This window comes from Hemiscyllium ocellatum, chromosome 23 (assembly GCF_020745735.1).
Source record: "Hemiscyllium ocellatum isolate sHemOce1 chromosome 23, sHemOce1.pat.X.cur, whole genome shotgun sequence".
Classification (NCBI taxonomy): domain Eukaryota; kingdom Metazoa; phylum Chordata; class Chondrichthyes; order Orectolobiformes; family Hemiscylliidae; genus Hemiscyllium; species Hemiscyllium ocellatum.
The window spans coordinates 12,195,585-12,222,733 of NC_083423.1; the positions used below are offsets into that span (position 1 = coordinate 12,195,585).

Below are 27,149 nucleotides of genomic sequence, written 5' to 3' on the forward strand. Positions count from 1 at the left end.
AAGATTAGGAGACCAAAGCTGCTCACAATACTCAAAGTATGGCCTCACCAAGGCCCTGTGTAACTGCAGCAAGACATCAATTACTCCGATACTTAAATCCTCTCATTATGAAGGCCAGCATGCCATTAGCTTTCCTCACCATCTGTTGCACCTGCATGCCAAACTTCAGCAACTGCTCCACTATGACACCCAGGTCTCGTTCCACCTCACCTTTTTCTAAACTGCCATCATTCAGATAATAATCTGCCCTCCTGTTTTTGCGACCATTATATGGCAAGTATTGCCCATTCAACCAGTCTCTCCGGGTCATCCTGCAGTCTCTTGGTATCCTCCTCACAGCACACACTGCCACCCAGCTTAGTGTCACCTATAAATTTGGAGACATTGCATTCAATTCCTTTGTCCAAATCATTAACGTATATTGTGAACAGCTGAGGTACTAGCACTGAGCCCTGCAGCACCCCACAGGTCACTGCCTGCCACTCTGTAAAGGACCTGTTTATTCCAATTCTGCTTCCTCTCTGCCAACCTGTTCTCCATACACATCAATACATTTCATCCAATACCATGAGCTTTAATTTTCCTTTCCAATCTCTTGCATGGAACTTTGTCAAAAGCCTTTCAAAGTCCAGATACACGATATCTACTGATTCACCCTTGTCCACTCAACTGTTCACATCCTCAAATAATTCCAGAAGACTTGTCAAGTATGATTTCCCTTTAGTGAATCCATGCTAACGAGGGCCAATTCTGTCATTGCTTTGCAAACATTCAGTTACTACATCCTTAAAAATTGACTCCAGTATTTTACCCACCACACCACTGATGTCTGGATAACCAGCGTATAATTCCCTGTTTTCTCTTCCCCTCTTTTTTTAAAGAGTGGGGTTACATCAGCTACCCTCCAATCAACTGGGACCCTTCCAGAGTCTACAGAATTTTGGAAAATGCTGGAACCATCCAAAGTTCTACATGAAATTGTATTTAATCAATTACATTCCTGTGTACCAGTCAGTAGAATAAATATCTAATGCCTATAATTGAGTTACATTTGGAGCAACATCTAACATAATCATGAAATAAAATGGCATTTTAGTCCAGCAAAAATAACAAACAGAAGATAGAAACAGTAAATTACAATTTTCTGAAATAAAATTTAAATGCACCCACCCACCCCTCCCCAAAAAGTAACTCTGATTAAACCAGGTGCTACGTAGTCATCATCATGAAATATACTTTATTGAAAATGTAATATGACTTGAATCTGTGAAAGCCATGCATTGTGACTAATCAAATCAAGTCCCAGTCATGATTTTATACCTGGCAGTGGGGTACTAGAACTTGATTCACAAAAGGCAGTGTAAGGGAATTATTTTGTTGTTCTGAAGTAACGTAATCTGATTATTTAAGGTACATTAGAGAATGTTTAAAAGTAGTTTTATTTCTCCATCTTTGTGGAACAATTATTGTGAATCCTATTATTTTGTTTTGCCTCTCTGATCCTGACTCAGTACTAAACTTAAAGTTCTGTCAGGTTTTCCTGTATGTACAAATTCTTTAAAAAATATTATTTACTTCACAAACTTTACAGCAAGTTTGCGATTTTTCACCCAGGAAATTTCATTTTCTTGACACATAAAAGATTGTTTCAGTTGAAATAATTGACTTCAAAACTCGATGGACATTTATGTGCTTGCTTGTAAAACTAAATGGATGGTCCTTATGATCTGGCTACCACATGAAGTCTGTTCCTATTCTCCATTTGGCGCTGCAGAAGCTGTATGCTATAGATAATAAACATAATGCAAGGTAAGACCTGCAACACTTCCTGTTCATGCAGAATTGTGACACAATGTTGCTAATGGTATGGACTGGGGATGAAAGTTAGTTTAATTCTTGCTTTGTTCCCATTCTGAGTCCTGGAAAGAAAAACATTTACATGAACCTACATGTCTGAAAAATCACAAGCACACTAGTGCCCAGAAACAAAGGTTAACTTCCGTCATCTTTCTTGGTATCCTTAGTATTCAAAGCCATGTGCTTTCTCCTATTCTTGCCAAAATTGCAGTTCGTTATACGTATGACAGAATCAGCACTACGCAAAGCTGTTGCATACTTCTGAATTTCTTCAACTGGAAGCAATTCTGTAATACAGTCCAGTTCCTTGCTGCCAAATTTCCTAATTTATGCTGTACAGAGATTTAATAATCACAGATTTAATGTTCGTATGAAACTTAATTGTTCTGAAATTGTAAACATAATTTTTTAACAATCATTTGGAGGAAATAATTTTTTGCTCATATACAGTTGTTGTAAAGTTATTTTGTAATATTTCCCTATTTGGATTAGCTTCCTGACATATTAGAAGAAAATATATTAAGGATATGGAAGCACCGAATGTTGGTTGTTGCCTTTGGATTCAGCTTCCAAACCTTGTTTTAAGTTGAGCCATGATGCTTTTGATGTGGTAGTATTAGTTCCATTTTACTTATTTTGCAGTTCTTTCTCCAAAGGCAAGCTTGCTGTGCCAGTATATCAATAGTATGAAATTTTACAAAGCAGTACGGTGAAGCTATGATGATTTGCTAATTAATTTGCCAACAGTTATAAGATGAGCAAACCAACAATAATTTAAGCCTATACTTAAGCTTTTGGTTGCAAAAGACAAGAACAATTTGTGTTACTTAAATATGTTTCATTGTAATAGAAGCAGGAGTAGGCCATTTGGCCCATCGAGCCTGCTCCACCATTTATTAAGATCATGGCTGATCTATCCATCGTCCCTCAGCTCCTCCTACCTGGATTATCCCCATAACCCTTAATTCCCCTACCATACAAAAACCCAGCCTACTGTGTCTTGAATATATTTAATGAAGCAGCTTCTGCTGCTTTCTTGGACAGAGAATTCCATAGATTCACTGCTCTCTGGGGAAATCATCTACTCCCCCTCATCCTGAGGCATGTTCCCTAGTCCTAGTCTCACCCACCAGTGAAAACAACTTGCCTGCCTCTATTTTATCTATGCCTTTCATAATTTTATATGTTTCTAAAAGATCCCGCTCATTCTTCTAAATTCTAACGAGTACAGTCCCAGGCAGCTCAACTTCTCCTCAGAGGGTAACCCCCTCATCTCCAGAATCAACCTTGTGAACCTCCTCTGCACCGCCTCCAAATCCATAATATTCTTTCTCAAATAAGGAGACCAAAACTGCATACAACACTCAAGGTGCAGTCTCACCAACACCTTGTAGAAATGCAGCAGAGCCTGCCTATTCTTAAATTCAATCCCTCTAGCAATGAAAGCTAATATCCCGTTTGCCTTCCTGATTATCTGTTGCACCTGGAAATCAATGTTTAGCAATTAATGTACAAGCACTCCTAAATCCCTCAACGCAACAGCATGTTGCAATCTTCCACCATTTAAATAATATTCTGACCTACTATTTTTACTTCCAAAGTGGATAACCTCACACTTACTAACATTGTACTCCATCTGCCAGACCCTTGCCCACTCACTTAACCTATCTAAATGTCTCTGCAGACTATCCACATCCTCTATTCATTTGCCTTTCCATTCAGTTTAGTGTCATCAGCAAACCTTACACCTTACACTCTGCCTCCTCTTCCAAATCATTTATATTTATCACGAACAGTTATGGCCCCAACACTGACCCCTGTAGCACCCTGCTTACCACTAATCTCCAACCAGAGGAACACCCATTTATCCCAACTCTCTGCTTTCTATTGGTTAACCAGTCCTCTATCCATGCCAGTACATTTCCTGCACCTCCATGCATTCTTTTCTTATGGATGAGTCTTTTATGTGGCACCTTATCGAATGCCTCCTGGAAATCCAAGTATACAACATCCACCTGTTCCCCTCCATCTACCATGTTTGTTACATCCTCAAAGAACTCCAGTAAATTTGTCAAACATGACCTTCCCTTTCTGAATCATGCTGTGTCTCCCTGCTGGAACCCTTTCCATCCAGATGTCTCGCTATTTCTTGTTTAATAATAGCCTGCAACATTTTCTGTCCACTGGTAACTGCCTGGAGTCTAGTGAATTTTGGTTAGTGCCCATTAATGCATCTACTATAACGTCCACTATTTCGTTAAGCACCCTGGGATGCATTCCATCAGGACCAGGGGACTTATCTGCCTTTAGACCCTCAGGTTTGCTCAATACTACCCTTTCGGGATAACAATTGAATTTAGGTTCTCACCTCCCATCATTTCTTTCACATCATTCTGTGGCATGTTAGACATGTCTTCCACTGTGAAGACTGACACAAAATCATCTTCAAGGCCTTGGCCTGTTTCAGCATTACCCAATATTAATTCCCCTTTCTCTTCTTCTGTTTTGAGTTGAGTTGTATTATGAAGCTTCATCTACTTTTTGCTGATGTGATGTGCAGTGGATGGAGATTTTTAAAGAGATTTTGACTCAAGCAAGTAACAAGTTCAAGTTAAAAGCTTAGATTTAGAGTCATAAAGATGTACAGCATGGAAATATTCCCTTCAGTCCAACTCGTCCATGCCGACCACATATCTTAACCTAATCTAGTCTCATTTGCCAGCGCTTGGCCCATATCCCTCTAAACTATTCCTATTCATATGCACATCCACATGCCTTTTAAATGCTGTAATTGTACCAGCCTCCACCACTTCTCCTGACAGCTCATTCCATACATGCACCACCCTCTGTATGAAAAAACTGCCCCTTAGTTCTCTTTTATATCTTTCCCTTCTCGCCCTAAACCTATGCCCTTTAGTTCTGGACTCCAACCCAGGGAAAAGACCGTGTTTATTTATCCTAAACATGCCCCTCATGATTTTATAAACCTCTATAAGATACCCCTCAGCCTCTGATGCTTCAGGGAAAACAGCCCCAGCCTGTTCAGCCTCTCCCTATAGCTCAAATCCTTCAACCCTGGCAACATCCTTGTAAATCTTTTCGGAATCCTTTTAAATTTCACAATATCCTTCCGATAGGAAAGAGACCAGAATTCCACGCAATATTCCGAAAGTGGTCTAGCCATTGTCCTGTACAGCTACATCATGATCTCCCAACTCCTATACTCAATGCTCTGACCAATAAAGAAAAGCATATCAAATGCCTTCTTCACTATCCTATCTACTTTCAAGGAACTATGAACCTGCACTCCAGGTTTGTGGTGTGTTTTGGTGTGAAATAGAGTTCTGATTTGAAATACGTTGCAAATCTGGTTTTAAGTTCCAGATATCACTTTACTCTGTTATCTTTGTAAATTTTTCCTTCACTGACCTGATCTCATGATTTTTGTAGAGATGTACTGTACAAAAACAACCCAACGGTCCAACTCATCCATACCGACTAGATATCCTAAATTAATCTAGTCACAACTGCCTGCACTTCACCCATGTACCTCAAAACTCTTCCTATTCATATACCCATCCAGATGCCTTTTAAATGTTGTAATTGTCCCAGCCTCCACCACTTCCTCTGGCAGCTCATTCCATAGATGCACCATCCTGTGCAGGAAAAAGTTGCCCCTTAGGTCCCTTTTAAATCTTTCCACTCTCACCTTAAACCTCTGCCCTTTAGCTCTGGAATCCCCCACCTCAGGGAAAAGACCTTGTCTATTTACCCTATCCATGCCCCTCATGATTTTATAAACCTCTATAAGGTCACCCCTCAGCCTTCTGTTTCTGTGCCTCACCACTCAGGATTCTCTTTCATGTAATATTGAAACATGTTGGCACATAAGTTGCTGTCAAAAATAATACAAAGCTAACTGCACAAATTTGACCACAACTTCAAGCAAGATGGAAGCATGCAGTTAAATGTGGAAATTCACAGATTGCTCGTCTGAGATTAGCTACTCCACCAACTGTTTCACAAAAATGGTGTCTCATTGTCTGTCTTGCCAGTGAATTGCGTTGAAGAATGTCTGTTTACTACATTTCCTTACCTGTTGCAAGATAAATTCACCATCTAAGTACTCTTTTAATAGAAGTGTTAATTATGGCCGGTTAACGTCTTCCGGCTCTGAAAATTAACTATGCCAACTCATGAATCTCAACTCACGTTTTAATTGTTGAAGATTGTTAAATTACCTTTTCTGTCTCATTTCCCGCAATGCAACCTTTGCTTCTCTCTGATACTGCTTTAACATTAAATTTACCCTAATTTAAATCATAAGTTGCACAAGTTATTTTCCAGTCCTTGATATTGATTAGATTAAAAATTAGGTAATTATTTTGTTCAGTCAAGTCCCAGATGCCCCATCTCCCCTCATCAAAAGTTCACATTTTGGGAACTTGCCTAACAAAATTTTGAAAACCAACGTGGGCAAGTCTAATACAGTTGAATATGGAAAAAGACTTGTCACTAATTTCTAGTCATGATTTGGAGGTGCCAGTGTTGGACTGGGGTGGACAAAGTTAAAAATCACACAACACCAGGTTATAGTCCAACAGGTTTATTTGGAAGCACTTGCTTGGAAGCACATCGAAAGCTAGTGCTTCCAAATAAACATGTTGGACTGTAACCTGGTGTTGTGTGATATTTAACTTTGTCCACTAATTTCTAATTGGTGTAAACTCTCTCTGTAAACTCTTTGTATCATTCTCACAACCTGCCTTTTCATCTAGGTTTTATTGTCATGTACTGTATACTTTTGAGTACAGTGTAAAGTATACAAAGTTTCCATTTGACAGTGCCATTTTAAAATACAAATACAAAACCAGAATTTAAAAACAAAAGGGGTGGCACGGTGGCACAGTGGTTAGCACTACTGTCTCACAGCTGCAAATGTGTTGCTGGTCAAAGCACAGCAGGCCAGGCAGCATTTCAGGAATAGAGAATTCTACTGTCTCACAGCACCAGAGAGCAAGGTTCAATTCCTGCCTCAGGCAACTGTCTGTGTGGAGTTTGTGCATTCTCTGTGCGGGTTTGCTCCGGGTGCTCAGGTTTCCTCCTTCAGTTTAAAAATGTGCAGGTGAGGTGAATTGGCTGTGCTAAATTGCCTGTAGTGTTATAGGTAGGGGAATGGGTCTGGTTGGGTTGTTCTTCAGAGGATTGGTGTGGACTTGTTGGGCTGAAGGGCCTGTTTCCACACTGTAAGTAATCTAAGATATAAAAAAAGTCCAATTCTTAAAGTTTGTGTTGTCTGCAAATGTGGCTATGATATATTCATTTCCTTCCTGCAAGTCAGTAATATAGTGAGGACAACAATTTGATATTTATGAACTATGGCACTGGCAGCAATTGGATGATTGGTACTTGGGGACCAGAGACATGGAGTTTTACATTAGCTGAAATCTGAAGGGTTGGAGAGGTCTGTGAAGTTCATTTTTGAGATATTAAGGGTGGAAATGGGGTTTGTCCCAAAGGTTTAACACTGACTGAATTTGGAGCTGAAAGCTCGACTCCCTATTAACTAGAATGCTATTGTTGAGCATAACAGCTTCAAATTGAAGACATTTACACTTGGAAAAAAAATGATGTTAACCTTTCCACCAAATTTAACTGAGCCAAGCTTATCGACCTCTTCCGTGATGTTACAACCTAATTGTCGAAGACTGGTGTGGTAGATCTGTCTAAGAATAATAGGATTTGTAACTTTGTTTCAGTTGTTACATTTTTAATTAGAAAATACGAGTGTGTTGAACGAAATGTATTTGCCTTCGAAATGTAGGCGAGAGGGATCTGTTAAATCCTTCCCCATCGATCTATTTGTGCTGAATTATTTTGAGTTCAGCTCGTAAGTCTTCATTTCCCCGTCTGTTCAGGGTTTATTGAACTTTTCAACGATTTGTAGATGGAGCAGAGGGTGTGGTCCACCTACAGAGTCAGTAGATGATTGATTATCTAAGTGTGGGCAGCTGCACTTCAGCCTGAGCTCCTCCCAGTTGTCTGAAGTTGCGTGAGAGTTCGTCCACGGTAATAGTGTTAGAGAAGTTAGCGCAGAGATTGGAGTGGTGTTTGCGCTCTCCGAACACCAGTTTTTTTTTCCCCCTCCAAGAAGTAGGATTTAAATAAGAATTTTAGTAGGTATGGTTGCTTTTGATGAGATACAAAACCTTTTGCCCACTAAAAGGGCTATTACTGTGGTGGATGTTCAGTCACAAGCTACCTCCACAAAGGAATTGGAGGTAAGGTTTTCTTGATTTCTTTTAAGTACTTCGTGAAGCTTAATTTTAATGCTAATGGAAATGTTATAAACAGTGAAGTTAGCTTATATATTATTATGATCCGTAAGGTTTCAAAGTATTTTTGTTATGAAAAGTTGTTTTAACACTACGTTAGTTGCCTGGGTTCGCCCTTTATCTAAGTTACTAAGTAATTCGGCTCTGACCTTGGGCTACAGCTTGTACTCAGTGTAATCAGATACTGTTACTCGTGTGTGTGTGTGCTGAGAGAAAAGGCTCAGTGTGAGGACAGTTGTGCAGGACAATCATCACTGATATACTTTGCTCGCCCTTGAAAAGATTCTGGGTGCTTGATAGCATGTCGAAATGGCAAATGGATCAGATCTCCGGTCAGTTTAAATTCTTGCACAGTAAGAACTTTTTCTTATCTTAATGGATAATATATTGCATAACTCTTTGGTTTGCAAAATGCTTTGTAATCTTTTGATTGCAAGCAGAATGTCAGTGATTGTATTTTGCACTTTAATATAATTTAGATTAGAGTGACCAATCTGGTTTATGCCTCACTGCGGCACAAAAATATTTCTCTTTAAAATAGCTGAAGTTTTAGAAATTAAGACTAACATTTTAAGAGAAAACTAATTATCTTAGTATTTGTCTCGCCCTTTCTCCTCTGTCCCTGTCCAAAGGAAAGCATTTTCTAGCAATTGTGATCTCTGCTAAGCTGGTGTGAGTGAAGTTGCAGGTTTTTGTCATTTTGGTGTCCAACACTCAATATGAAGTATTTATTAGTAGAATGAAAGACTGTTCTGCATCTCAACTATTATATTGCTATCTCTTTAAAAATGTATTTTGCATATTTTGTGGGCATTTTGTGGAGACTTTTGAAGATTTAGTTGGAAGTTCATGCCATTTGTGTACTTTGAGCATGTTAATTTGCTTTTTGTTGAGAATCAGCTGGAAGTGGCTGGATGATTGTCTCAGCTGTTGTTCAAATGGTTTGTTTTTATAGTGGTTATATTCAGATGGTTGCTTCACTTCAGGGTTAACAGGCGATCACTACTCTTTTCAAGCGGTGTTTTGTGACCCTTATTCTGTTCCTGTTGTTATCAATTTGTCTTTATTATGACTAAAATTTGGCTTAGTTCATGGATTTTGTTTTCCTATAAATACTCAGCAACTTTTTTTATCCTCTGCTTTTATAAGCACTTGTATTTTAATAAACCAAACTCAGTTAAAATGCCTGCTATTCATGGCATGAAAGTAAGCACTTTTTTTTCCAAGTAATATTGGATATCTCAGCGGTGGCGATACCCCAATTGACCTGTTTCCACTGATACAATGCTACCGATTCAACAATCCCTGCTAGGCAAAATGTGAGTTACATGTATATATCCCAACTGAGATATTGTCTTCAGAATATTATGCAAGTGATGCAATGTCAACAAAATGTATTGAAATTTAATGTGTAATAAAGTAACAATTGGGAAAACTGAAACAAAACAAATCCAGTATTCAGCTTCGTATTTGAAATATTATGTCTTTAAAATAAGATTACAAATTCAATATTTAACTATTGAAGTATTGTATCCACACTCTTGAATTAAAATAGAAATGATGCATTCTGTATTGAAATAATCAGCAGTGTTCCTTTGTTCAAGGGAGGTCTCGCTAAACATATAGCAAGATGTTTCCTTTGGCCATGAAGAGGTTATCAGTGAAACCTGAAACAATGGGGCTTGACCTTTTTTTTGTCTGGAGACTGTAAAACTACTGTCTTGCTGTTTCATCTCTTATTCTTTTGCACAACTCCAACAGACATTCTCAGCTTTTATATAATGCGCAAATAACTTCTCTGTAAAGAGTTGAAGGTATGGATTGCAAGTTTCTAGTTTGGCAGCTTGGAATGACCTGGTCACAATTGGGAGCGATTCCAACTCGGAATTAAAGTTGGAAGGAGACAACATTTGGAGCTAGAAGAAAAAGACTTTTTAATACAAATTTAAATTTTCAATCAAACATAATCAACTTAAAATAACTTTCAACAATGTGAAAAATGTGAGCATGATAATGTAATTGTTACTAATAATCTGAGACTTCAAAATCACTGAATAGAATTTTTCTAAAATCTGGAGTTAAATACAATTACTGAACTTCTGTCAAACACAACCTAATTAGTTCACTGTCCTCTAGCTGGTGTATCCCACTGTACTTTTGTTTTCCCTACATGTGACTCCATTTCCAGACCAATATTGATTAACTGCTCTGAAGGTGCTGAACACATCATTCAAAAGAATTGACCTGCTACAAAGAATTGCAGCAAATGGGTCCCTATCATTGCCTTGTGGAAGGGCAAAAGGATGAATATTTAATGCTGGTCTCATCTGATATGCCCACACTTATATTCATGAATCCTGAATAAAGGCAACAAGCAAATAGAATGCTGAGCTATAAAACTGATTAATAGGGTACAAATATTGGCAGTCATGCGAATGTTTTTTAATTTGCTCATTCTGTATGGGGTCCAGTCATGCATCTGGAAGATAGCTTTTCCAACCCTGGAAATATTGTGGTGAAGAGTTTCTGGTCTGAGCTAGCAGTTAATGTTAAGAAAGTGGGAAGTGTGAAAATTGGGTTGTCACATTTTTGGGGGGGGGGGGGAACTTTAGACTTCATTGAATCTAATGATATGAAAATGTGTATCCAGAATTTTGGCTAAGTTGCTCAGAAAAATTGTTCAAATTTCAAACTTGAAGATTTCAGTCCTAACTCTCTTGGCATTTGGTGCAATGCAGGGAGCAGAGTTAAGGTAGTGGAGGAACCTTCCAGATGGCCTGGATTTTTACGTAAAGTCTCATCCTATAGAATGGTGATGGAGCTTTATAAATTCAGAACACCATACCGCCTGCAAACATTTTCCCACACATCTAAATGCGTGAAGTGATTTAAAAATTGGCTGAATTTGATAAATCCATTTTGAGGTGTCCATTCCTTTGCCAAAATCAGAAGATTGATGTTTGAAGGGATTTTCTTGCTACAGGATGCACATGTTGGAAATTTTTTGATTGTCCTAAAGACTATTCTTCTTCCCTAACATCCTTTTTTTTTTTTGAAAAGTTTATAGCTTGTGATTTATATAATTTCCTGTCCAACCAATCCAGTTTCGTTTCAGATGTGAAATTTTACTTTTGTGCAGATTTTGGGAAACGAAATGGTTGTACAGAACAGCATTTATGTAAGAGAGCCTGACACGACACTTGAGTATAATTAATATTAACATTTTGTAATGTTAAAATTTTTTCACCAAGTCACTTTTTTTATATAAAACAAAATGCTGTGACTGAGCTGATTACCACCTACAGATTCTGCATTTTTCCATAAATTATGTAAATGTTGAGTATTAAAAAAATCATCCTCCTACAGCAATAACTGGATAGCAATTGGCCTCATTATTTTGTTTGCATTATACCCTATCTCTGAGCTTGACCTTAGTTTATGGCCCACTTGCTCTGGAGATGTCATATTGCATCAGGACAGATTGACAGTCCACACTGTACAGATTAACAATGACTTTGTTTTACATGTATAATATTGTAAAAAAATGAGGTCTGCAGATGCTGGAGATCACAGCTGAAAATGTGTTGCTGGTCAAAGCACAGCAGGCCAGGCAGCATCTCAGGAACAGGGAATTCGACGTTTCGAGCATAAGCCCTTCATGTATAATATTGTCCCTAAGTGCTGAGCCAATTATGGTCACAAAACAACATACTTCATCTGGTACTCGGAACTAATAGTTTTCCACTGGCCATAGAGTACTTTAAACATGTTCTAGGAAGTAACAAGAAAAAGTTTAATTTCAGTCAAAAAAAATCGCATTTTGCCATTTGCTTACTGCCACAAGCAAATTTGCACGCATGCAGATATTTGAATATAGATTTATTAATATACAGCTGTCATTGCAGAGTTGGTTTTTCAGCATTATCTTAACAAGCATCTTCTTGATGATCATGGCTGAAATGAAAAGAACCTTTTTCTACCTGTGGAAGTTGAGAATCAAGAATCTGGGTGGTTTGGTGTCACTTTGACAGCTGCTCTACATGCCAAGTGTGAAGAATTCACACTTAATCATGGGACAAAAGGAACAGATCTATCTTGATTCCTGAATTCTTCCTGCTCTAAGGCCATTTGATACGATCTGTCACCCCATTGTCAGAATAATTCCTATTTCTTGTCTTTAGCCAACAGCTTGAATTAGAAATTGCTGCTAATTTGAATTTCAGTGGGTGGTTTCAACTGTTGGAATTAAAAATTACAAAGAATTTGTGTAGCTGACTTGAGAAGTTAGCATTCCATACTAATTGCATCATTTCCTACTTAATCGATTTAACAATTTTCCCCAACTGCTAGCTTTAAACAAATTATTCTTGTTGCAAAACAGTTCTTGTAGCAATTCTAAATTCCAGCATACCTTTGGTTCTATTTTAGTCTGTAAACCCTAACCCAGCATCAATGCCCAGAGTGAAAGAACAATACTTTTCTCAAAGAAGTCTGGCATGTTTAATGTGGTGGTCCCATTTACAGTATTACAATATAGAATCAGTCACCTTTGTAAAATAAAACAATTTCAGATGTGAGAAATCTGAAACAAAACTAATTAATGGCAGATCCAAAGGTCAGTGGATTCAAACGTTAACTTGTTTCTCCACAGATGCTAAGTTTTTTTTTTAAACTTTGCTTACTTAGTGTGGAAACAGGCCCTTCGGCCCAACAAGTCCACACCAACCCACCGAAGCGCAACCCACCCAGACCCATTCCCCTACATCTACCCCTTCACTTAACACTATAGGCAATTTAGCATGGTCAATTCACCTAACCTGCACATTTTTGGACTGTGGGAGGAAACTGGAGCACCATGCAGGCATGGAGAGAATGTGCAAACTCCACACAGTCAGTCTCCTGAGGAGGGAATTGAACCTGGGTGTCTGGTGCTGTGAGGCAGCAGTGCTAACCACTGCCACTGTGCCACCCAACTGTAAGACAGCAACATTCATAATTGAGAGCTGATACTAACAGCTGCAAGCTCCTGTTAGTTGTTTAAAAAGGTTATAGGGGTAAGGCAGTGTTACGTGATTGAGGAATAAGTCAGAGCATGGCAACATTTGAGATTTGCAAAAAGTCAAAGCAAGAGTATTTTTAAAATACAGCAATTGGGGATTGTTAACAGTCCAGAGTGCCTTTCCACTGAAGTTGTGCCATCTAAGGTTTTTTTTGCTTATACAAGAAACCGTTTTTAAAAATGCCAGTATATGGAGCAGCATAGTAATATCAATAAATTTAGATCAGTGTCTCCATGTATGTAGTCAACTATTCATCTGTCAAGTAAGTGTCACTCCCAAGGATCAAATAACCTTGGGTTATCTATAGCATCCATCCATAGCTAGGTGTCAACTTAGTGCCTACAATAAGAGGCTGCAGCTGTTTAACACATGAATTTGCACAACAAAAACTTTTAAGTCTCCCTTATGGAAGGTCCTATAGTTTAACATTCTAATACCCTCTAATTATCAATGTTGAAAATTGGATACATCAAACAAGATCTTGCTGCTCATGGCACTCTGAGAATTTGCTTTGCAGAACTGCAACTTTTTAAAATGTTGAATCGAAAAGGAATTGTGTGAAAGATCATTATTTCTTAATGACCCATATCCGCCAGTATAACCCAAAAATCATCTCAATTAGGAAGAGGTATTTTCAACTTCTCTAGATTTTAGCTGTATGTAAGGAATTGGGAAGTGTGCTAATGCGGCTAGTGGAGTGTTGACTCAGAACCAGAGTTAGTCAATGCAATGGGAAGAAAGATTTATTACATGTGCAGGATCAGTTTCGTGATTTTGAAATTCATAAGATGCCCATTTCTTCCATCCAGACTTAGACTAATGAATGAGAGAAATGGTGGAATGAAAATGGCTTTTCACATATTGGTGAAAGGTGTGCAAGATGACCATTGTGTTGGAACTTGTATAAAAACTGGGAATTGTGATTTATAGGCAGAAAATAATGTTTAAATATGAACTGGAAGTTTCAACCAGAAAATCTAGACTGTTGAGCATTCTTATTGACAGATATGCTGGTTGCTTCTGACACTCACTCTTTGAAAGCTTACCAGTTAATTTGGGAAGGGGCATGGGAGGTTCAAGCAGCATAGCCACATGTTGATTCTGTCTCCGCTTCAGGTCAACAAGGGAGAGGACAGTGATTTTACATGCAAGAACACCTCTTAAAACAAAGTCACAAGTTTTTCACTTCATGCAAAGCAAGATTGCAGAGGAGCTAAAATCATCAATGTCTGACTTTTCTGCCCCAAGGGAAATGTTGTTTTCAATTGAACATTGCTTGAAATATAAGCTATTTGAATGAATTCTGGCTGCTTATCCAAGCTGTAACACAATTTGTACAAGTGTGCCTGGCAAGTATGGGCAGAACACATGTATTGGGCAATGTATTTTGGTTATTCCTTGCATTCACCATTGAATGCAAATGTTATGGAAAGTAAACAGCGGAAGTACTGAAGTTTATTGTGCAGGTGCAGTTACTCATTAAACTAAAGAGACAATGGAGAAAATGATAGAAGTAAGCAGGTGCTGGAAAATGGGATTAAAGTGCCATTCATGATTCAAATCCTGAAGCAACCCATGTCCATTTGCAGCAAGACCTCCCAGGCTCTGGCTGATAAGGGGCAAGTAGAATTCTTGCCACAAATGTGAGGCAATGACTGTCTTCCATGAGAGTGTGTAAACATCACACACGCTGAATCCTCCACTGTCAACATCCTGGGGACTGCCATGTGACAAGACATTGAACTGGGCTAACCGTATAAATACGAATGTTACAAGAGCAAGTCACATGCAAGGAGGTCTGTGGTGAATAATTAAGCTCAACACCATTTAAGAATGCAGCAGTCTGTTGATTGATTAGCATCCCATCCATTACATCCACACTCTTTCCCTTTGTGGCCAGCACAAATGTGGTGGACTAAAGGGCCTGTCCCTCTAGCATACAGTTCTATGATGAGCAGTGATTGTTTATGACACTGTGCTGAAGGGCCTTATTTCTCTGCTCCAAGAAGTTGACAAATGGCAGCTGTTTGTTCTTGCTTAAGTTTTGTTCAAGTTAGATCAAAATTTATTGACAGCATTTTAGTCAGTCACACAGCATAGCAAAAGACCTTTTGGCTCATGTCTGTGTTAAACAACAAACTCCAAACTACACTGCTCCCATTTACCTACACTTGGTCCATAGCCTCTTATGGCCTGATATGAAAAGTAATCAAAGTGATGCTTAAATGTTGCAAGAATACCTGCCTCCACTTGTGGGCTACATGTACCTATTGTCCTCCGGGTGAAAAAAATTCTGATCTGCTCTAAAGTACTTATTCATCTTAAACTTACGCTCTGGTCTGAGTCATGTCTGCTATGGGGAAGAGATTCTTACAACATTGAGGCATAGAGTAGATTGTATACCTGACTCTTTCTTTTTTTCCCATGACTTTCCAAATCTATTTCCTTAGGTTTTTTTTCCTCTTGCATTACAATACAGTAATACAAAATTGATCTAAATCTACATTGGGTTAATTTGGGGTGGCAATACTGCTAGCTAAAGGAATATTGTCTTCCATCAGTAGAATAGCTACACTGGGCAGTGTCTAAGTCGGTGAACTGTATACAAGGAGTATTCACTGTATACTGTCTGGCATCCAGTACTGCATTTCAGTGTTGAAGAACTGTGCAGGAGCACAACATTCAGATGTTGTGTGAAGTGCCTTTGTGCCCATTAGTGTTAGTGATGACTGACAGGAAGTGAAGGAATGTAAGGTTGATGTCAATCTAATGCGCTAATCTGTTTTGTAGCTGTTCTGTTGCTATTTGTGCCAATTGTTTGCCATCCTCTGAGCAGACATTGTCATTGTCCTGTCATTGGAAACATAGATTTTCTTCAGTTATCATTTTGAACTTCTACTTCTAACTTCTCTAGAGTAGGTACCTGCTAAACATGTCCAACCTGGATTGCTGACCTAATTGGGCTGCCTTTAAGAATAAAGATAAGCAGGACAGTGCTGTAGAGGAGTTGGAGACCAGAGGTTACTTTAAAATGTTGTGGGACCACAATTTAAATGCAATAACCCCTATCAATAACAAGGTGACATTGTGCAGGTGAACACTGGAGGCAACTGAACTTGCCTTGTAACTCTCCAGTTCACACCTAGTAATGTGCTGTTTCAGCATTCCTGTTGGAACACGAGCTATATGATGGGACCTACTGATCACTTCAGGCATGCTTTCACCTTATCTCTATCGTTTGTTTTTTTTTACCTTGAGCAAAATACTCAATTCATGCCAACCCTCAAATCACTGGCATACAGTTGATGCAACCATTGCATGCAAGAAATGCTACCTGGAAAAACCTTTTCACATGCTCAAACTTTTTTCCACTGTCTTTTAAGCTTCTGTGTCTTATTTGAATTCCAGAAGCCAAGAACTGGCCTGTTTTTTTTTCTCTCTGGTGTGAAACTCTCCAGATCCAAGTAAAATCAGATCTGTGCATTGAAGAAAAATTGATGCAATACAATGTCATCTCATGTACCATGAGAATTTAACTACTGGGTGGGAGACCCCCTGAGCTGAATTAAGAATAATGCAGTAGTCTACTTAATTTATGATAGAATCTTTTAAAATTGCTTCCTTTCCTTTCTTTCTGTATTTCTCTTGCATTTAAAACTTCTAGTCTCTATATTTCCTGATTTTTTTTTTCCTCTGGTCTTCTAATACTTTTTGATAGGGTATTTTACCTGCCAGCTCACAACACTGTCATCTCCTGCATCAGATGGCAAGCTTCAAATTTAATGTCTTGTGATTCTTATTTAGTAGTTGGACAAGACCTTTAAGATTACCCTTGGCTGCCTGATGCCCATGCCAAGACATTGGTTGCCCCAACATATTGCTAAATCACTTGAAAAGCATTCAGGTAGTGGTTATCATGAGTTGCTGGCCTTTAGCTGTGTAAAAGGAGTGAATAAATAAACTGAGGGACGTTCTCTTTTTCTAATTAAACATGATCCATTACTGAAAATTAATACTTGTAGTATAAATGTCCTTTTGTGTTCAAATGAGGGCAAAGGAGAGGTGGGAAATAAAACCAGATACAGGTGGTCGTCTTGGAGTTGAGCTTATAGGCATTTTCAATAAAAATCCAGGTCGGCACATGTCAATCTAATGTCCAAACTGCTGCTGTTCTGCACTGTTCTCAGATTTTTGTACAGTTAGCAATTTTATACATTTCTATGTAACTGTTCAGTTTGTTCATCCAAAGTGCTGATCCTGAAGCCTGATATTGCATAAGGCAGACTAATGCTGTACAGAGCTAGGGTTGTATATTAATGCAAGGTTAGGGTATTCTCAATTTGACACAGCAGTCTTTTATTCACCAGAGGACAAATGTTTCTCCACCTCTTGCCGCTCAATTAAAAATAGTCACTGTTCCTGCCTTAGTCGAGTCTGGCCAAATTCTACTCAAGTCAGTAACGAGACACTGCTTTTGTCTGCCTTGAACATTGAAAGTGTTTGTATATTTGGTGTGTGAACAGATACCTACCTTATTGCTAATCCTGATGTAGTCAAAATTCTTTGGGGCTCCTTTAAAATCATGTTCACAAACTGCTTTTTCCTCTCTTCTAGGAGCCAAGCAACAAGCGGGTTCGGCCCTTGTCACGTGTATCATCTCTGGCAAATTTAATATCCCCGTCAAAAAATGGTGCAGTCAGACGCTTTGGTCAAACATTACAGGTAATATTTCTTGGGTTTTCTTTTTGCTTAAGACCTTATTAGAATAGCTTAGGATTTTGTGAGCATCTTTGAAACATTTTGATCTCTCAAGCATTTAATAAAGCCTGTCCCCTCTTCCACAAGTGTTATCAGCAGTTTAATACTGTCTGACATTGTCAAAACAGTTCTGTCAAAAGCACCATTTGAGAAATGTTTTGATTTGATTAACAGCAAGGTCATCTTTGTCAACCTTGTTCTCCTCTTTTCCTTCCCCCTTGGAAGGATATTTACTGATGAGGAAATTTCTCAGTACAAACTTGGCTTTGGTCACCTTGAGGCTGCTAAAATATTTTAACTACAGTTCAGGTTTAAAGATCATTGTGTTGAGTTTTTGTTCAGCTTTATAGTATGTACGTGAAATCCTAAATAACTTTTCAGTTAATTTATCCTTGTATCAAAACAAACTTGGTACACTCTTGTCTATATTGTATAGACTTCAATTTCGCTGCTCGTTGGATGCTGCCTGAACTGCTGTGCTCTTCTAGCACCACTGATCCAGAATCTGGTTTCCAGCATCTGTAATCATTGTTTTTACCTTCAATGAAGTTTGACCTGTTTTGCTGGCTAAAAGTCAAAGTTGACTTTTATGATCAGCTGCAATTTAACCAAAATAAGCTATAGGAATCAGCATGCTAGTGCAGTGTGGTTGAGCCATAGTGAAGTCTGACACGTTTGATTTGGAGAAAGTCTTGATCACTGTGTAAATCTTGTTGGTTTGGAGGGAGCTCCTGAACATCTACCTAGTTTAGATGAAAAAGAAAATATAATAAGCAACTAGTCCACATGAGTATGTGCCATCTTATCAGCTTTTCTGTATATTACTGGGTGTTAGTGTTAGATTCCCCTTGCGTGAAACCAAAGATACACCATTTCAAAGTAAACCGTCCACAAAGACATTTTTCTTTTTAAGACCAACGTTAGTGTTTTAAAGCTATCTTAAATCTGATTTGGCACGGTGGCACAGTGGTTAGCACTGCTGCCTCACAGCGCCAGGGGCCTGGGTTCAATTCCTGCCTCAGGCGACTGTCTGTGTGGAGTTTGCACATTCTCCCCGTGTCTGCGTGGGTTTCCTCCGGGTGCTCCGGTTTCCTCCCACAGTCACAAAGATGTGTGGGTCAGGTGAATTGGCCATGCTAAATTGCCCGTAGTGTTAAGTAAGGGGTAAATGTAGGGGTATGGGTGGGTGGCGCTTCGGGTCAGTGTGGACTTGTTGGGCCGAAGGGCCTGTTTCCACACTGTAAGTAATCTAAAAAAAATGCTTTATTGCCTTGTTTTTGGAATGCTAACAGCCCTGATTTTCTATCTACAGAGATCCATAACGTTCCGCAGTGACAACAAATCACCAGGTTGCTCTCAAAAGCTATGCAGTAAAACCTCAGCCCCAACTCCACCTAAAAGGCACAATAGCAAATTGTGGTCTGAGACTCTTGATATGAGTACAAAGAAGAATTTTTCTTCAAAGGAAATTAAGCGGCAAGAGGTATAAAATACATGAAGTAGAAAGTTTTCAGGGCATTTTATATATAAGGGCAAAATATATCAAGAAAACATCAAAGCTGTTTTGAAGAAAAATATTTTTGGGAGAAAAATATTTTAAATTGTGGACTTCTTGAAGAAAGCTGAAATGTTAGTGTATTCATTTTTCCATGTTGGCATTATTTTAAGAATTGTAGAGGCTATATTTAGCCATGTAGATCCATCATTTATTTAATTTGGCCTACCAGTGATATTACTACTTCCAAAATCCACAATTGTTTGTTCTCAGGGCAGTTAATTTACATTGATATCCAGTTAGACTTAACATCAAACACAACTGTTTCCACATGTTAATCCTGCACTCTAGTGCAGATTAAATTCTGACCAGCTGCACCCTGTAATGAGCATTGGATTTCAAGACTAAAATAATACAAAAATGGGCACAGTTAAATTTAAAAGAGAAATAATCTTGGGCCAATAAACTTATTTTTTAAAATGATCATGGTAACATACTATTTTTTGCATTTGCTTCATGCCAAGTATATGTCATCAAGATTTGCTTTTTGTTTTCCAGGCTATATTTGAACTGGTTCGAGGGGAACAGGACCTAATTGAAGACCTAAAATTAGCAAGAAAGGTCAGTATTCTAGTGAAGGCATGCAATACTTAAAAATAACAATCATTATTTGGCAGTATTTTAAACTATTCCTTGTAGGAGTTAACTCCTGAAGTCCTCTTTTGGATAAATGTATAATCCTGAGAGGCATGCCAGCTGAAGACGCTGGTATAATGAAATGATTAATAAACAGTAAGTTTTGTTTCTTATTTCATGGGATGTTAGCGTCAGTAACCAGACCAGCACTTGTGCTCATTCCAAATTGTCTTTGGCTTACTGGGTGATGTGAGGGTAATTAAAAATCAGCAACATCGCCGTGGATCTAGAGTCTTGCGTAGGCTAGATTTAAGGAACACAGATTTCCTTCCCAAGGAACATTAGTGTGCCAAATGGGGTTTTAAAATTGATAGTTTCATGGTCAGAACTAATGCTAGTTTTTTCCATTTTGGAATTATCAATGGAATTTTAAATTCCACCAACTGCTGTGGTGGGTTTAGAACCTTGTGCCCATAGCTTGGATTTGGATTACTAGGTTATTGCATGACCACCCTCTGCCTCGAAGACTTCATAACTGCTTTTTGTAGCAAAGTTTTAAAATCAGTGTAGCAGTGCTAATTTTGGGTCATTTTAAGAATGCCAGTCTTATTTTCTTTTAAAATTGATCAATCCAGTGGTATGAGCATTGGGATTCATGCTGCTTTTGTAGTTTAAAACCTACTTAAGAAATGATTATAAAAATTGTCATTTATATCTGTTTGTATTCAGGCTTATCATGATCCTATGCTGAAGTTGTCAATTATGACTGAAGAAGAATTGACCAAGATATTTGGAGCTCTTGATTCTTATATCCCTTTGCATGAAGGTGAATATTGCTTTTATGAAGGAATTGTTATAATTCATAATGTTAAATAGAATTGCATGTCTTAAGTCCAATCTTTCAATGAGCATCGTATTTGTATGCTAAGTATGCAAATCATAACTAATTTGCAATTATTAACTCTTGCTACCAAATCTTGTACTGCCTCAGTTATTCAAATATTAAATGCTATTGTGATGTATTGACTTTGAATCTTGTGTTTTGAAGTTAGTTACATGTAATGCATACATTTTCCTTTTTTTTACTTGAGATTTTTTAAATCTCCAAGTTGATTATGATCGAAGCTGCTGACAATCAAATGTATTTGTTTTCTTCCAGATCTGCTGACCAAGCTTACAAAAACTACAAAACAAGATGGGACAGTGGAACAAGTTGGTCAAATTCTTGTTAGCTGGGTGAGTTGCTTTATATCAGAAAAAAAACTGCTTTTTCTGGAATTATCAAAGGCTTTACACTTGACTTTAATAATCATTATCAAACTTACCTGATGTTGCTTCTGTAGCAAAAGCTGACCTTGGTTAATGATACAGGATGGCACTGAAACAAGCAGCTGTTGCTGAAAGCCTTTGTTTAAAAAAAATGAAAATCCGTTACCAGGTACTATGCATTCAAGTCAATGCTAGTACTGTCTAAATATGTAATTCTGAATTCACTTGAAAATGACCAAGTTTAGTTAAAAGGAAAGGCCTCCACTTGGATTTCATATCCATATCAGAACAATTTTTCTGAATCTTATGGGGTGGCAAACGTTCCATTGCCTGAAATAGCTTGTGAATACCTAGGGCTACTTTTTCCTGCATGTTGATTTCCCTCGTTCAGTTATCCAGAACATTACAGCTTGTGATTTAATTGATATTTGTTTCTAGAATTTTTTAATAAAATAACTTGACTCTTCAAATGAAATGAAATAACTTTGCATTACACTTTCTATCCAGTTACCACGGCTAGATGAATACAAGGAGTACTGCAGTAATCAACTGGCAGCAAAAGCACTCTTGGATCAAAAGAAGCAGGACAAGAGAGTACAGGATTTCCTTCAGCGTTGTCTAGAGTCACCCTTTAGCAGGAAACTGGACCTTTGGAGTTTCCTGGACATTCCTCGCAGCCGGTTGGTCAAGTACCCCCTGCTGTTAAAGGAGATCTTGCGACATACACCTACTGATCACTTGGATCAAAAGAGCCTGGAAGATGCGGTGAGTGCCTATACTGGATAAAAGCTATATTGTCACTGAGGATTACAGTAGAACCTTGATTATCTGAATGAGACAGGCAGGGAGTATTTTGTTTGGATAACTGATTGTTCACATAATTGATCTGATCGAAAACAAGTGGTAATTTGAGTGCTGGTTATCCAGCAATGCACGCCATAATGTAGTTTAGCTGATAACTGATCTGTTGTAAACAAGTGGTAATTTGAGTGCCGATGATTTCTTGGTTATCTGGCAATACACTCCATAGTGCCGTTTGACCAATAACTGAATGCTGAGTTGCCTAATCGTTTTCCCGGGACCTTGATCTTGTTCGGATAATCAAAGATTTGGATAATTGACATCTGGATAATCGAGGTTGTACTGTATTTACTTTAAATGGAAATCATGCTTTGACATTCTGTAGATCAGATTATTAAAATTACAGCACTATAGGATCTGTTGACTTCAAAAATATTAAAATTACAGAGGATGAATGAAAATGTACCCGCTTTGCATTTTGAAGAATATATTAGCGACTTGATTTTAAAACCCCCTTGTGAATGTTCCATTGACCGTCTAACAAATTATTACTTAATTCTATCTTTTTTTCTTACTCCTGGAACCTCTTGTTTAGAAAATGATTTAGGCCCTCTGCTGAAAAATAATCCTTTTTCTTTTGAGCAATCAATGATGTGTCGTCAGCTTACCCTCTGTATAATATAATTCCTTTTTATAATGTGGGTTAAAAGTACACTTGATATTCCATCACCAAAACAATGAACTGCAGAAGTTGCAAGTCCAAAAACAAAAACCAAAGTTACTGGCAAAAGTCAGCAGATCTGGCAGCATCTGTGGAGTCAAAGCAGAGTTAATGTCCAGTGACCCTCCTTCAGATCTCAAGAAGGGTCCCTGCATCTGAAAAGTTAACTGTTTCTCTCTCCTCATGCTACCAGACTAGCTGAGTTTCTCCAGTTTTTAATATTCTACCACCTTTGCATTCAGCACAGTGTTTATAAATTTTAGATTCCTATTTTTAGCTTTCCAATGGCTTTTCTCCTGAAAGCATTTCCGTAAGTGTTTGTACGTATGTTACACTCTGCAGCTATGATCTACTAAAGAGTAGAGAGCTTCTCTTGTGTGCGTGCATGTGCAATATCTTAAATGAACCACTTTTGAGACTTTCATGGATCACTTTGCACAGTCTTCACGTTTTGGGTGCTGTGCATCCATGTGCCTACAGACAACATTTTGGTTGCAAGTTCATGTGGAAATGCTAGGAGTGAATGACCGGTGTAAGAGCTTTACACTAAATACAGGGTTGAATGTTTTTCACTTTGCATGCATATAGCGTCATAGTTTGTTAAATTCCTCCACTAAAGAGTAATCCAAATAGTTGTAAATCATTTCAGTAAATGCAATTGCAGAAGATGTAACATTTGCCTATTCAACACCTCCTTCACCACCATCCATGGTCCCAAACATACCCTGTTGTTGAAGCAGTGTTTTATTTGTACTAATCAATCTAGTTTACCGTAGTGATTGTTTGGTGTAGTTTTCTTTAGACTGGTGCGATCAAATGCAGATTACCTCCATTCTGTCAGTCAGAATTGCCTTGGGCATGCAACGTGTTCAAATGAAACCAGACGCAACCTTGAGGAACCACTAATTCTCAATTTACAGCCTTGGTCTCTATTGAATTCCAGAAACTTGACTGCATGTTTTGTTCTTGTTGTCCCATGCACCTTTTCAATTTAAACCCATTTTACATTTTCTGTCACCACTAGTTTTTTTTCCCCTTGGGCCTGTACACCATCTGCCCCCTTGTTTGTCCTCTGCCTCGAGTCAAAAGCAAATGTTTTCCAACATCTTTCTGCTCTGAAGAGTCAATCAGCCAGACCTAGCTTTCTCTAGCGTTATTTGTTTATTAATAACTGGTTGTTCATTTTAATGCATTTGCTGATCTTCAGAAATTGTTTTCCAGATTTCCATTATTCAGGGAGTTTTATCAGACATCAATGTGAGAAAAGGAGAGTCTGACTGTCAATACTACATTGACAAACTGGACTATCTGGAGGATCGACAGAAAGATGCTCGAATTGAAAGCAGCAAAGTACTACTTTGCCACGGAGAGTTGCGAAACAATCGAGGAACAGTAAGTTTACCTCAGTTTGTTTTATTATTTTATATTTATATCTATACAACAGAACAGAAACTGATCAATATGTCCAAGTGTATCATCTTTTTAGTATGATTTTATTAACTAAATATTCTAATGAAGGATCTCTTATTCAAAATGTGTAATCACTTTGCCGTTTTTTACCTTTCTAGAAACTATACGTCTTTCTGTTCCAAGAAATCCTAGTCCTGACTCGTCCAGTGTCTCGGAATGACCGCCAGTGTTACCAAGTGTACCGTCAGCCAATCCCAATTCAAGATCTTCTACTGGAAGATCTTCAAGATGGAGATACCAAAATGGGAGGTTCTTTCAGAGGAGCCTTTGGCAATTCTGACAAAGGTGAGGCCAAGCTTAATTGGAATGGAGGGTGTTAGCAGCTGCATGAATTGCTGATTTAGAGCTGCAGGGTAATTTTGTTTAATTTAATGCCAGAAATTTTGGCAAATAACTTGTCAATTAATTGCAATTCAAGATAGTTTTGTTTACTGGCTTTGTTGAAACACTTGGTTTGCATTGGTAATATTGTTTTTTTTTAAAGAGTATCTTGCTATTGTCTAGTATTGCTGCTGTAGATTTCTATTAAATGAATGCATTTGGGTCAATTTGTCTATACTGTCTACTTGTGAAGTAGAGATAGATATCTGGTTTGCTCAATTTCTTATGTAAAGAAGATATTAATGAATATCATTAAGCTGGCCTTTTATCTACGAACTGTTCTCATCCAATATTTTTGCTTACAGCTAAAAACATCTTCAAAGTTCGTTTCCGACATTCTGTGCAAGGACAGTCGTCTCACACGCTCCAGGCCAATGATATTTACAACAAACAACAGTGGATGAATTGCCTACGAAATGCCATGTCCCTCTACCAGATGTCACCTTGTCCGGTAGACCACAAGGAGCTTTTCGAGTTGAATGAAGAATCTGAGCAGATCTCACCCCAACCAACTGATCACACAGAAGTGCAGTCACCCACCTTTTCCGAAGTTACAGAAATGGCAGATAGTGGATCAGAAACCGGCTCCAACATGGACACAAGTGATTCTGAGCCGAACAACCTGCGCAATAGCATAGAGAAAGAAGTGGTCGAGCATTGTGATTGTTTATCGAAACAAAGCATTGAAACAGTTGAACAGCAAGAAAAAATGACAAAGAGAACAGAAACATTAGTGTAAACATGTTTCTCGTTCAGGAAAAGACTTTATTTATACTTCTGTACAGTGTACTGTGGTGTAGCAGCAGGATTAAATTGCTAATCTTGTTTTGTTTTTGTATGTTTTATGGCAGCTATTAAACAAAGTCAGCTTTGCTGAACAACTGATCCTTTTACAAAGTGGCAATAATTCAGTAGTGATTTTTAAATTACTGGGTTATTCACTGCAGCAGAATTAGGTTAAAGCCTCATTTGTTGCCGTTTTGTCAATGGCATCTATGGTCTTAATATTTTTGTATAGTACATTCCCTTCTGTCGTCCGTATTTCTTGTAGGCATTTAAGTTTATTTCTATGTAGTTTATAAGATTTTTTATTTTGTAATTAACCAGGGAAATTTGAGATCTGACATATACTTGGGGAAAAATTACTTAACAATTCAGACATAAAATACTTAAATTGTATGCAATTTTTAAGATCAGCAAAAATTTTGTCAAGTCAATTTCTAGGTGTTGTGCAATTCAGTCTGAGCCATTCCTGTGATTGTGTTGACTACTCACCTACTGTATGATCTTGCACAAGATCTTTGTTAATGTAAGTGTGTAAAGTGTTTTGTGCTCCTGACTACTGAGAATTACCAAAGAAGCAGATGTTGATGGATAATGGAAAGTTGCAGGAAGGTAGAGAAGAACGAGCATTTAATGGAATTTTAAGGAAAGAAAAGCTGATTTAGCTAGACTAATCAGTAATTTAACGAGGAGAGAGTGCACAAGTGGCTACGGCTTAAACAGCCTTGGTATTGTGTATGGGAGAGAAATATATTGCAACCTAAAGTGGCACAAGTATGTTGTGGAAGTGAGTGCTGAAGGAGGAGTCTGATATGTGGTTATAACTGTGTATAATACACAAGGAAAGGTGGTACATGTGAAAAGTATTAAAGATGGGCATTTCTCTGTACAAATTTTGCCTCCAATGTACAATAAAAACTGGAAAATTCTAACCTAATAATTGTTTGACCAGTGTGATTTTTGCAGTTTACACTCCCTGGTAATAGCTGGTGTTTTTGATTTTTGTGGGAGAACACTTCAAACTGGAAATCACCAGTTTTAAACAAGACTGGAAATATTTGACACATCTGGCAGCATATGAGGGAATGCTGTACCTAAAGGTAAATGACAGTTCGGTGAGAATGTTTTACACCTCAGTTTTTATCATGAAGCAAAACAAAAACACTGCAGACTCCAAGTGAAATAGATCTGACAATGCTGTAAAAACTGGGTCAAATAGCACCTGTGGGGAGGACAGTAAATGGTCTGGATCTTGTTTTCTGGCAGGATGAAGGTGGTGACATGGAAAATGAGTAAGCTGCTTGCTCGCTTCCCCCTCGACTGTCTATGAATTAGAAGAAGAAATTCTGCTTGGTGGAAAAGCCCACAGGAGGGGCTTCATGCCTATTCTGCAGTCTGGAACAGGAACAATGCTGTGAATAAGAACTTGGCCAAGGCTACAAAGTTAAAGGCCCCACCGATCTCTGAATTTTTATTCACAATGTTCAAAAAAATTGTCAAGTTGTCAATTGACCACTTTCAGAAAGTAAACCTTCATCTGATGGAAGAAATCCAGGTGGCAGGCTCTTCCACCTTTTTTTCAG

The 27,149-nt window shown here is 38.1% G+C and overlaps 1 protein-coding gene across 3 annotated transcripts in view; it reads left to right on the top strand.

Annotated features, from left to right (window-relative positions):
• Positions 1 to 26,506, top strand: part of net1 (neuroepithelial cell transforming 1) — a 156,148-nt gene extending 129,642 nt beyond the window's left edge. For 2 of the 3 annotated variants that reach the window (XM_060842688.1, XM_060842689.1), the window contains exons 4-12: positions 17,867 to 17,974; positions 19,323 to 19,493; positions 20,064 to 20,126; positions 20,871 to 20,967; positions 21,301 to 21,377; positions 21,918 to 22,175; positions 24,154 to 24,324; positions 24,501 to 24,687; positions 25,089 to 26,506. In XM_060842688.1, the coding sequence (XP_060698671.1) occupies positions 17,867 to 17,974; positions 19,323 to 19,493; positions 20,064 to 20,126; positions 20,871 to 20,967; positions 21,301 to 21,377; positions 21,918 to 22,175; positions 24,154 to 24,324; positions 24,501 to 24,687; positions 25,089 to 25,522 (1,566 nt within the window). In that variant the 3' untranslated portion in view covers positions 25,523 to 26,506. Of the gene's footprint in view, positions 1 to 7,915; positions 8,139 to 17,866; positions 17,975 to 19,322; positions 19,494 to 20,063; positions 20,127 to 20,870; positions 20,968 to 21,300; positions 21,378 to 21,917; positions 22,176 to 24,153; positions 24,325 to 24,500; positions 24,688 to 25,088 lie in introns of those variants that run through there. The other variant, XM_060842690.1, reaches the window with a different exon arrangement.
• The last annotated feature ends 643 nt before the right edge of the window (positions 26,507 to 27,149 follow it).